Here is a 13,066-nt window from a genome sequence, read left to right as displayed (position 1 = left end):
CCTTACCTATCTCAGGAACCTGAGAGATAACTTTCAAATGAAATAGTATTTTTCCCTCAACATCAAGCTGTATTCATGTTGACCTAGTTAGCATCTTGGACTACTCTTGCCATTGTTGTTAGTATTATTTTGCATTCCCAATTTTTGATATCCTATGTTGCTCTGAATAACTAAAGAAGGGGAAGCAGTTTGCAAACAGGGAAAAATCATTCATATAGTGTAAGACTCTAAGAGCACAGTCATCAGGCTTAAAGACAAGCCACAGAAGCACCAACCAACCATGTCCAAAGCGAGCGGTGAACACAGAGCCAGGTTTTTGAGGGAAATGAGAAACGGAGGAAACTCACGGAAGGTAGAAATGAGGGGTGAGGGGCGCCTGGGTGGCTCAGTCGTTAAGCGTCTGCCTTCTGCTCAGGTCATGATCCCAGCATACTGGGATCAAGCCCCACATCGGAATTAAGCCCCGCATCCGGCTCCCTGCTCAGCGGGAAGCCTGCTTCTCCCTCTCCCACTCCCCCTGCTTGGGTTCCCTCTCTTGCTGTCTCTCGCTCTCTCTGTCAAATAAATAAATAAAAATTGAGAGCCGGAACACAAGCAGGGGGAGTGGGAGAGGGAGAAGCAGACTCCCCACTGAGCAAGGAGCCGGATGCGGGGCTCCATCCCAGGACCCTGAGATCATGACCTGAGCCGAAGGCAGATGCTTAACGACTGAGCCACCCAGGCACCCCAAATAAATAAATAAAATCTTAAAAAAAAAAAAAAAGAAAGAAAGAAAAAGAAATGACGAGTGAGATTAAACCGTGGAGATAATGTGCTCTTTTAGAGCCAACATTCTCAATTTTAATTATAGTGCCAACTAGCTTTCATTATTCTCCTCCTTTGTTCACAGATGAGAGTCCAGACCAGCACCAATGTCACGGTAAGTACATCTTGTAAACTCCTAATGAAGTCCGATTTGGGACTGTGGTGATGGTTGCTCCATAACTAATCACAGTCTCAGTGCAGTGTCCAATAGGCTCTAAGAATAAGATGTTTTCATATTATAAGTCTACTGACTAGGATCAGAACTAAACCTTGAGCAACAGCGGAGGACCCTCACCTTGCTTGCTGAAGTTAAATTTATTTCAGAGAGGCACCTGGAGACATTACTCCCTGGAAGTTTCCATTTAAGTCTCACCAAAGTTTTCCTGAGCGCCCCCATTGAGGAATGAAAAAAAAGGACACAATCCAAGTTGTGAGAACAACAAGGAAAGGGCCAAGAGAAATAATTTGAAAACGTTGTATTGTATACTTGAAATTTGCATAAAATTTTTGAGTCCGATTTTATTGAATCCATATTGCTAATTGGAGACGCGAAGTTGCAGCAGCTGCAAAGCTATGATGAGTTGCTTTCAGAGTCCCACGATGGCTTTGTGAGAGATGGGGACATGCTTGCCTTCTCACCCTGCTGACATGCACTGAATGCCCTGAACTGCACAGGAGGGCACCAGGCCACTGGCAGACGAGTCTGCCTTCTCTCTGAGCCTCTGCGCCTTTGCTTCTAAGGCTGAAACAAATGTTAGAATTCCTAACGTAGGTCTGAAATGCATGCAGCGGGAGTGTCTGACATGGTAGGCACTCCTAAATGGGAACTGTTGTTCTTGCTTCGTCGTGTGTCATTGACATGACAGATCCTACCCATGCCAACTTGGTGACGTTAGGCAACGCAAGACAAACTCATCGGGCTCAACTTGGTTATTGACCAGATGATCACTAAGGTCTTTTCTAGCTAAAAATTTTATGCATGGTGACAGGGCCAGAGAACTGGCTTAATCCAGCCTCCCCACGTCCCCGGGAAGAGGTGTTTGCAGGAAAGTGAGGAGTGCACAAAGACGCCTACTCTGCTGGTGACTCTGTGCCTCCAGGGAGCTGCAACAGGCATGAGCTCATCATTTTCCAGCTGGTGGTGCTGAGAAACTCAAGGTGAGGGTCAAGGTGCGAAAGATGAGAGCGTCTCCTCCAGACATCAAAGAAGAGACATTGCAAGACTCCCCTGCAAGGAGGGGGGCAAAGTGGGGCTTTTCATGTAACTAACCTACTCTTTAGTAACCATCGCCATGGGACTGACCAAAACATATTAGCCCCCCTCTCCCAATTCTGTATTTTTCCCTCAGGACACCTCCTGGATCACAGGATGTGATTACCTCTCACAGCTGAAAAGAATCGTTGCCACTACAGAAAGGACCATCATTGTCTGGGATTATAAAGCTCAAGGCAGTGGCCAGGTACTGTGCCAACAAAAATGCTCCAAGTACTAAGGTTGTCTTTTCCATCCTGGTAGGATGTGAGCAATCCACTTCCTCTACTGAATGTCAGTTCCTCATATATAAAATGAGGGGGTTTAACTAATAGAGTTCATCATTAATTTTCTGTGAGGCTAATTAAAAAGGAAGATTCTTTCCATTTGGTGCATATTTAATTTGGTGATACTTGTTTTGTTTTTGAGAGAGAAAGAAGATAATTCTTTCCTTCTTTCATACCCTTCTCTTAATCCTTTTTGATTATGCTCATGTTATCAAGTTCAAAGCCTTTCTCTTCAGTTCAGCTTCATTTGGTAAGAAAATTACTAAAAATCAAATGACTAATTCTAGCAAAATATCTAATGGGGCAGATGCCAATGTTATTCCTTCAGTGGCTGAGATGTTACCACTTACGTAATTTACAATATTTATCGAATATTTGCAGACATATAGAAGTAATGAACATGTTCCCTGCACTCAAAGAAAACTCAGTCTTGAAAGATCTCATGAAAAAACATAATATATAATATAATGGTACAGCAAATTTTACAGTAAAAAACCAAAAAACAAAAAAACAAGGGCAATAGGAGTTCAGGGAGAGGCAAGATTGTAAAAAAAATGCCCTCAGGAAGTGGGCTGACTCTGAAGGATGAGGAGGATTCAGAAATAATTAAACTTCCTCTGTGCCCTACTTGTCCCTAGGCTCAGTGAAAACCCAAGCTTCTCATTCCTGTGTCCATTGCTATAACCAGCCAGTGATGCCAGGATGACTTTAAAGAATGCGGATTGTTGCCTCATGTCCTTTATTATGTGATGTGTACTGTCTCATGGTCTGCAGTTTGATTGCAACCTCTTCTCTGTCCAGCTCTCTCCAGTTTTCAGTCTTGCATCTTCAGCCCCATAGAAGCCTCCAGTTCCTTGAGAGCATCCTCGTCCACTCTCCATCCCCTTCCTCTCCTCTCTTTGCTTTCCTGCCTGCACTGCCTGGGCAGAGATCATCTGGGCTGAAGCCATCCCCACTTTCCATTCTCTTAAATCCTTTGAAACTCTAGTCCTGTTGAGATGTGACAGCCTGTCTCTGCGCCTTCACAGGGGCTCAGCCCTCCTGGAGAAAACAGGAAGCCACCGCTCTTCAGCATCACTACAAATTCAGGGTCCGCAGACTCATCTGAGGATTCACTGGCTTCTGTCAACTTCTTTCTTGTCCTTGCCAAGTTGCTTTCCCATCCCTGGCAATATTCCAAAAGGCCATTACTGTCCTCAGGCTCTCTCCCTCTCAGCCAAGATGGACTTGCCCCTATTTTTCTGAGAAATTTGAGTCTATGAGACTTGTCCTCTTCCAAATTCCAGCTCTGCCACCTACAGCTTCATTGAGGTCACTCTACTTCCTTTCTTCCTTTCTCTCTCTGGAGGCAAAATATCCTTGCATCCATCACTCCCATTCCCTCCTGCCTCGTGCAGGACAAGGCTCTTCCCTTTTTATCTTTTTGACATTCATCTCTCTTTCTGGGCTCCTCCTTTCAACCACCTCTGAATCTTTCTCTGGACCAGTTCCTGTGCCAAATCAAAGGTCACCTTCCCAGACCATGGGACCTACAGTGGCTTCTCTGGTCACTCTTTATCATAGCACCCTTGCTTATTTCCTCAGTGCACTTCCCATGATCTGAAATGATCTGCTTTTTTTTTTTTACTTGTATTCCTGCACTAGAATGGTAGTTCCACAAAGTCAGAAACTTGTCTTGTTCATCACCGTATGGCCCATGCCTAGAATAGTTCTTGGCACATCGTAGGTGCTCAATAATTATTTGTTGAATGACTGAATGAAGCTCTACATATGTTCAAATCTCACTCATTCTAGAGGAAACAGAACAAAAAAATTTTTAAATATCTTTTTCTTCTATCTTAGGTAGAGACTCAATTCTGGGAGAGCCCTGGCTATATAGCTTAGTGAACCCAGCCCAATAGCCCAGGGTCAGCTTGACAAATGCTTGCTGAATATTTCTGGATAAACTTGGATGTTAGGATATGTTTTTCCTGATAACTTCTTGTGACATAATTGGGGTGTTAATACTTGATTTTCCTGTTTCTCATACAGTTTTATGTCAATGGTCTTATAATGCCTGAACCTTTTTATCCTTCCCATTAATATTGCCTTACAAATCCAAGAGAGGGACATTCATAGCAACCAAACAGAAAATCTCATTAATGTATTGAACCAGAGTTCCTCACCTTTTTCCCCACAAAGCACCCAAAAACACAATATTGGGCTCACAGTGACATTAACTTTTACTTGGTTAACTTTTTTCAAGTTTCTTTAACACGGTGGGAATATCTAACATTAAAAATATCATAAAATAAAACTTTTATCAAATAATAGGGCAATATTTAACATTGGATATTTAGAGCAATGTAATAACTTATTAAAAGCATTCTTCTGTTTCTAGGAAAACTATTTTGTCATAAAGCCTATGGATCACTGCCTCCTTTGTGTGTGTGTAGTGTCTCTGCCCGACCAGCTCTGCAGAGATGACATCCTTTTGGGGGATGATGGTGGTTTTGTGAACAAATTCACCATAAATAGTGATGACTTTGGACTAAAGCAGGCAAAATCCAAAAAAACACTACAAAGCCAAGTCTTAGACTCAAAGAACTTTAAAAGGTAAGGGTATTACATGGGCAGTTCCATTTTTCTAATATAGACAGTGTATGGCATGGGCATGTCTTTATAATTGTACTGTCTTTGAAGTTTTTATAGTAATTATATATTACTTTTATTAGCAGAGAAACAAATTTTGTATTAAATATATCCTCTTAATCAAAGAAGTACACTTGAAATCAGATACCATTTCACATTTCTAACATTGGAAGGGATTGAAAATGGGGTAGATTTGGGGCACCTGGGTGGTTCAGTCATTAAGCATCTGCCTTCGGCTCAGGTCATGATCCTTGGTTCCTGGAATCGAGCCCCACATCAGGCTCTCTGCTCAGTGGGAAGCCTGCTTCTCCCTCTCCCACTCCCCCTGCTTGTGTTCCCTCTCTCGCTGTGTCTCTCTCTGTCAAATAAATAAATAAAATCTTTAACAAAAAAAAAAAAAAAGAAAGAAAATGGGGTAGATTCTGTAAATGGGCATTCTCACAGACTATCAGTGGTGGAAGTATGAGTTCCATCCCTTTCAGGAGAACAGTCTGGGAGATGCATCGAGTGTCTTAATAAACCTTTCTACATTGGGACCCAGGGTCCCCATGTGCTTAAAAATAGAAGTATGGTTATCACAGCATTATTTCTCATAGTAAAGTCTCTAGTGTCCAACAATGGAGGAATGATTAATTTAAATGATTAATCATTTAAATAAATAATTCAGGTAGTTTCTACAAATATGTTTACATATTTTGTAAATATGTCCATATAAACATAATACATTTATATATAAAATATATTTTTTGTCAGACAACTTTTTTTTGTTAGATATTTAAAGTACCAAGGGGGGGACATCTGGGTGTCCAGTCGGTTAAGCATCTGCCTTCAGCTCAGGTCATGATCCTTGGTTCCTGGAATCGAGTCCCGCATCGGGCTCTCTGCTCAGTGGGGAGCCTGCTTCTCCCTCTGCCTGCCGCTCCCCCTGCTTGTGCTCTCTCTCTCTCTGTCAAAAAATTAAAAAAAAAAAAGCTTTAAAGTACCAAGGGCATTCAGTAAATCATAGTATAACCGTATTAGGGAATGCCATGCACTCCCATTTAATAATGTTTTTGAAATACATTTAATAACCTGAAAAATGTTCATGATATAATATTAAGTAAAAAAAATTTAATTTTTCTACGTATCTAGCATACACTATCAAGCACTTCATTCCAGTTACGATAGGCTCTTGGAATAGAAGCTGAGACATGAATTTTCTTTCTGAGATTTGTGTCACCCGTCAGAAAATTCCATGGCCTCTTTTCCATCCCTGTTTCCATTAGCTGGATATGTTTGAAATGAGATTGGGGATCTTAGGAATTTGAGGAATTTAGGTACAGTTAAATGAATGCTAATTTGCATTGGTTCTTTTGGGTCATTATTTACATGTGGATGATTTAATCATGTAGATGATCATCATGTACATGATTTAAATTGTTCAAGACTAAAGTCTATGGATGCGCTGAGTGTTGAGGTATGTTCTTACACCAACAGATTCTCAAACCTAACAGAATGAAAAGTATTAAGGCCAAAGGGGTAATTAAAGTCTGGAGCCACCATTAATGTTTTCCTGCAGTTGATATTCACATAATTCATTCATATTAAATGGGTGTGGGTAGGAAATACTGGTATGCAAAATGTTGTACAAATTAAAGAAAGAAATAGCCAGCACCCAGAGTCCAAAATTAAACACAGTCTGACATGGAAAAAGAAATCTCTCTACTCTGTTTAATCCCATATTGTCGAACATTCCTGCTTTGGGTTATAAACATCTCTATTCCTTAACTAGAATCTAAGGAACTTGGGAACAAGAATTTTACCTTAGTCATCCTATGTCCTTTTACCTGGGATACAATATGAGCTCAATAAGTCTTTGTGAATGAAGAAACAAATAACTATAAAATATGAGTAAATATGATAACATGAAGATAGCTTCTTCCAGGTTAAGACAAGAATTTTACCATAAAAGTTTTGGCCCCTAATGCTAAGCCTCTCACTGAAATGTCCTGTGAACTGATGAGCAAGCCTTTGGCGAGAAATACAACAACTGTCCCAGCCTCGGCTTCACCAGTGACCTGGGACTACAAATTTCCCAGGTTTCTAGTTCTGAAAGTATTCATGGAAAATATGGAAATGAATTGACTCATCTAAAACAATACGAAACACAGTCCTTTTGGATGATCAGAATTTTTCAGTAAAGTAAGGATAATAGTGCTCCAATTAGACAGGGATTCTTCTAGATTATTCCTTTAATTCTGAATCTACAGCTCAATATTTGATTTGATAAATAAATTTTTATTTTTACATTTTAAATATGCTAGATGATAAATAGTTAAACAGTTAAAAGTGGTATAATGCATAAGATGGTATAACACATGCGAGCTTGTGTGTATCTAACATAACCCCTCCCTTTTTTCTTTTAATTTCCAGTGTTAAAAGGAAGCTGCATAATGACTGGGTTATGAAAATTAGATATATTACAGCCCTAAGTTGCTTTGGATCCTGCTCCTTAGACAGTGTTCATTCATTGGTTTTGGAATCCTTGAAGAGACTTGAGGATAATTTGTAAGTACAATAGTTTGTATACATGAACATTCTGTGACTTTCAGACTTTTTACAACTAATAAGCCCATGACAGCCTTGGAAATTTCAAACTAGTTTTTAGAAATTTCAGATGTTAACGATTCCATTTATTTGACAAGATGAATTAGATTTTTAGGAGGAAATTGAAGTTATTCACGCAAATCTGAATATAATGCGTCCTCCTAGCAGTAATATTGCACATCTGTTGTTTATTGTCACAATCTATTGGAATAAATCAGTGCAGGTGTATCTACAACTATATTTTCCAAATATAGTTCTGCGGGTAAAACTCTATACTTTGAAAATCATTCTTACAGGTCAGTTGGCTAGCCTGTGAATGTCTGTAGCACAAATACCATGTTCCATGTGTAATAAATACATGAAATGGCTTTCTTATAGACATGAAATTAATTTGAAGAGTATGTAGTCTTATTTTTTATCTGGTTAAATATTAATAAGTATTAATATGTAATAATTACATAGTATAACCATAACTATATAGTACTTATGTGTTAATAATTATATTAATATATGGTAACTATAAAACAGATGCTATACTTTAATTTTCAGTTTTTAAAAATGCATTAAGTTATATGCTATAACATGGATAGACCTCAAAACATTATGTTAAGTGACAGAAGCCAGACACAAAAGACTGTACATTGAATGATCCCATTTAATTAAATGTCAAGAAAAGGCAAATTTATAGAGATAGACAGTAGATCAGTGTATGCCAGCCAAGAGGTGGTGGTGAGAGTAGGGATCTGAAGTGAGCACAAGGGAACTTTTTGGAGTATTGAAAATGCTCCAAAACTTATTGTGGTGATTGTTATACAGCTGTATAAATTTACTAAAAATAATTGAATTGTACACTTGCAAATGAGTTAATTTTATGTTGTATAAGTTATACCTCAACAAAATTATGTTAAAAAGTGCATAGAGACTTCTAGTTTCCAGTCTAGCATGTGGAGTTTGGAAGTCATCACTCAGCCCTAACAACAGGTGAAAAAGACTAAACAAACTAAAAAATCAACAACTCTTCTTATATTCATCAAAGAAGCAAAGTCACAGATCAAACTGCTGCCCTCAAATTTGGAGAGACAGACAGGCATATACTAAGAATCACAACTTACCAGAGCAGAAATCCACAAGGAGATACCTCTGGGAAACCAAAATAGTGTGATAGGAAAACCTAAACTGTGATTGACAAATTGCTGGGGGCTCAACATAAAAAAGTCTGAGAGTTAAAAACTCCAGGGACCCAGTTAGAGAGGTCCCCATACTTTTGTGAATTTTACTTCCAGGAGCTCAACCAGTTTCTCATGGTGAATATTGGAAAATCCTCTCCTGCTTCTGACAGGGGAATAGGAAAATGCACCACATTCAAACATACCAAAACATTCTGTTCTTACAAAAGTCTGTCCTCAAGCAAAATTATCTTACCAGAGCCTAAACTATTGGGGTTTTAAAACAGACTAAATGCCCTGGGAGAAAGGAAATATCCAACTCTAGATTACTCAAGCTTTCCACATAAGAGAAGGGAAATACCCAAATCCAGCCCACTCTAGCCATCCTGACCCACCTAAGGGGAAGGGAGGCTGCAGAACACTTGTGAAGTTCACAGTTCAGGGGCACAGGCTCACTAAAAGACTGAAATCTAATCAAAGGACTGTAGACCACTTCTCTTTCACCCCACCCACCTTACCACCTCATTACTAAAGGCCAATTTACAGCAGTTCCTTTTACACAATATATTATGTTCTACTATCAAGAAAAAATTACAAGGCATACCAAAATGCAAAAACAGTTTGAAGAGATAGAGCAAGTATCAAACTAAACTCAGATATAGCAGGGATATTGAAATCAGCAGACCAGGAAGGTAAAATAACTATGAGTAATATGGTAAGGGCTCTAATGGATAAAATAGACACCATGCAAAAAAAGATAGGTAATGTAAATAAAGAGATAAAAATTTTAATAAAGAATCAAAAAGAAATGCTAGAGATAAAAAAAAGAAATAAAGAATGCCTTTGATGGGATCAAAAGTAGACTGACATGGTTGTGGAAAGAATCTCGGAACTTCAGAATATGTCCATAGACACTTCAAAAATGGAAAAAAAAAAAAAAAGGAGAAAGAAGACTGAAAAAAAAATGGAACAGAATATCCAAAAACTGTGGAACAACTACAAGAGTTATATGCATAATGGGAATTCCAGGAGAATAAAGAGAAAAAGGAAAAGAAGAAATATTTGAAGAAATAATTACTGAGAATTTCCCCCAAATTAATGTCAGATACCAAACCACATATCTACTAAGCTCAGAGAACATCATGCAAGATAAAAAAAAAAAAAAAAAATTACACAAGCATATCATATTCAAACTGTAGAAAATTAAAGATGAAGAAAAAATCTTGAAAGAAATCAGAGGGGGAAAAAGCACCTCACCTTTAGAAGAGGAAAGATAAAAATTATATCCAACTTCTCCTCAGAAACCAGGCAAGCAGGACAAAAGTGAAATGTTTAAAGTGGTGTGAGAAGAAATATGCCAAAACAGAATTCTTTTCTTCTGCAAAATTATCCTTTCAAACTGAAGGATAGATAAAGACTTTTTCAAATGAACAAAAATTGAGTGAATTTGTTGCCAGTGGACCTGCCTTCCAAGAAATATTAAAGAAGTTCTTCAGAGAGAAGAAAAATAATGTAGCTAGGAAATTCAGATCCACATAAAGAAAGGAAGAGCATTACAGAAAGAATAAGTGGAGGCAAAATAAAAACATTTATTTTCTTACTCTTAATTGATCTAACAGATAACAGTGTGTTCAAAATAATGGCAACAATGTGTTGAGATACATAGGTATATATGTGACCAAGGAATATATAAGAGCACTTATAGGGAAATTTATAGCATTGGCTACATATATAGAAAAAGAAGAAAGATCTGGGGCTCCTGGGTGGCTCAGTTGGTTAAGCATCTGCTTTTGGCTCAGGTCATGATCCCAGCGTCCTGGGATCAAGCCCTGCCTTGGGCTCCCTGCTCAGCTCTCCCTCTGCGCCACCCCCCCAACACTTGGGCAAGCTTGCTCTCTCTCTCAAATAAAAAAAAAAATCTTAAAAAAAAAAGAAAAGAAGAAAGATCTAAAATCAATAATCTAAGCCTCCACATTTGGGAACTAGAGAAAAATAGAAATTGTCTAAAGTAAGCAGAGAAAAAATAATAAAAATTACAACAGAAATCAATAAAATTAAAAAAGGAAATCAATAGAGAAAATCAGTTAAACCAAAAGCTGTTTCTTTGAAAAGATCAATAAAATTGATAAAACTCTAGCCAGGCTAAGGAAAAAAGAGAAGACACAAATTGCTACTATCAAAAATAAAGAAAGTAACATCACTACAGATCCAATAGACATTAAAAAGATAAAGGAATATTATGAGCAACTCTATGTCCACAAATTTTTTAAACATATCATTTATTTTCTCCTCTTACTTTTTTTTGCTTTTCTTTAAGTAGGTTCCATGCCCAGCGTGGAGCCCAACACAGGACTTGAACTCACAACCCTGAAATCAAGACCCGAGCTGAGATCAAGAGTCAGACACTTAACCAACTGAGCCACCCAGGTGTTCCTATGCCCACAAATTTGACAATCTAGATACAATGGACCAATTCCCTGAAAGATATAATCTGCCAAAACTCACACAAGAAGATAGACAATCTGAATAGGCCTATATTTGTTAATGAACTTGAATTAATAATAAATAACCTTCTAAAACAAAAAGCATCAGGCCCAGTTGGATTTAATGGTGAATTCTACCATACACTTAAGGAAGAAATTATACCAATTCTCTACAGTCTCCTCCAGATGATAGAAGCAGAAGAAAACTTCCTTACCCATTCAATGAGGCCAGTATCACCCTAATACCAAACCAGATAAAGGCACTACAAACAAAGAAAACTACAGACCAATGTCTCTTTTGAGTATAGATGCAAAAATCCTCAACAAAATAATAGTAAGTTGAATTTAATAAGATATAAAAAGAAGTATACACCATGACCAGGTATGCAAGGCTGGTTCAACATTTGAAAATTATTTAAAGTAATCCATGATATCAACAGGTTAAGAAGAAAAATCACATGATCACATCAATAGATGCATAAAAGCATTTGATAAAATTATCTGTTCATGATAAAAACTCTAAATCAAGACACATATTTTATATTTTTCACACACACACAACTCAAAATGGATCATAGATGTAAATATAAAACACAAAACTATAAAACTTCTAGAATAAAATCTAAATAATCTTGGGTTTGGCAATGACCTTATAGATATAACACCAAGGGCATAATCCATGAAAGGAATGGTTGATAAGCTGTACTTCATTAAAATTAAAAACTTATGCTCTGCCAAAGATATTGTCAAGAAAACAACAACAACAAAAGCCACAGACTGGGAGAAAATATTTGCAAAAGGCGTATCTGATAAAGGACTCTTATCCAAAATATACCAAGAACTCTTAAAACTCAACAATAAGAAAACAAACAATTTTAAAAACAGGTCAAAAGATCTAAAGAGACACCTCACCAAAGAAGGTATACAAATGGCAATAAGCACATGAAAAGATATTCTACATCATATGTCATTAAAGAAATGCAAATTGAAGCCACAAGGAATACGGCAAACCCATAGCTAACACCACACTCATTAAAAGCTAAAAGCTGTTCCTCTAGGATCAGGAACAAGACAAAGATGTCCACTTTTACCATTTTTATTTGGCATAGTATTTGAAGTCCTAGCCAGAGCAAGTAAGAAGAAAAAGAAATAAAAGATATTCAAATTGGAGAGAAAGAAGTAAAACTGTCACTATTTCCAGATGACATGATATTATATATAGAAAGTCCTAAAGACTCCAACAAAACGCTGTTAAAACTAATAAATTAATTCAATAAACTGCAGGACACAAAATCAAATATACAAATATACAAAATATATACAAATATACAAAAATTAGTTGTGTTTCTACTGAATAATAATGAACTATTGGAAAGAGAAATCAAGAAAATAATCTCATTTACAATTGCATCAAAAACAATACAATAGCTATGAATAAATTTCACCAAGGAGGCGAATGACTGAATTCTGTAAGAGATTAATGAAAGAAATTGAAGAAGATACATAGAAATGAAAAGATATTCCATGATTATGGATTGGAGGAATTAATATTGTCACAATGTCCATACTACCCAAAGCAATGCACAGGTTCAATGCAATCCCTATCAAAATTCCAATGGTATTTTTTCACAGAAATAGAACAAACAATTCTAAAATTTGAATAGAACCACAAACAGCCCCAGATAGGCAAAGCGGTCTTGAGAAAGAGTAACAAAGCTGGAGGCATTATGCTGTCTGATTTCAAACTGTATTGCAAAGCTATGGTAATCAAAATGGTATGGCATAGGTCTAAAAACAGACACATAGATCAATGGAACAGAATAGTAAGCCCAGAAATAAACTCACACATACACGAAC

The 13,066-nt window shown here is 37.4% G+C and overlaps 1 protein-coding gene across 1 annotated transcript in view; it reads left to right on the top strand.

The window, feature by feature from the left end:
• Positions 1 to 13,066, top strand: part of WDR64 (WD repeat domain 64) — a 142,171-nt gene that overhangs the window by 31,639 nt on the left and 97,466 nt on the right. The window contains exons 5-8 of the mRNA XM_032389487.1: positions 890 to 919; positions 2,154 to 2,264; positions 4,724 to 4,938; positions 7,387 to 7,521. Coding sequence (XP_032245378.1) covers positions 890 to 919; positions 2,154 to 2,264; positions 4,724 to 4,938; positions 7,387 to 7,521 — 491 coding nt within the window. The remainder of the gene's footprint in view (positions 1 to 889; positions 920 to 2,153; positions 2,265 to 4,723; positions 4,939 to 7,386; positions 7,522 to 13,066) is intronic.

This window comes from Phoca vitulina, unplaced genomic scaffold (assembly GCF_004348235.1).
Source record: "Phoca vitulina isolate PV1807 unplaced genomic scaffold, GSC_HSeal_1.0 scaffold54, whole genome shotgun sequence".
In the NCBI taxonomy this organism is placed as follows: domain Eukaryota; kingdom Metazoa; phylum Chordata; class Mammalia; order Carnivora; family Phocidae; genus Phoca; species Phoca vitulina.
This window is presented reverse-complemented; position numbering and strand designations above follow the sequence as displayed.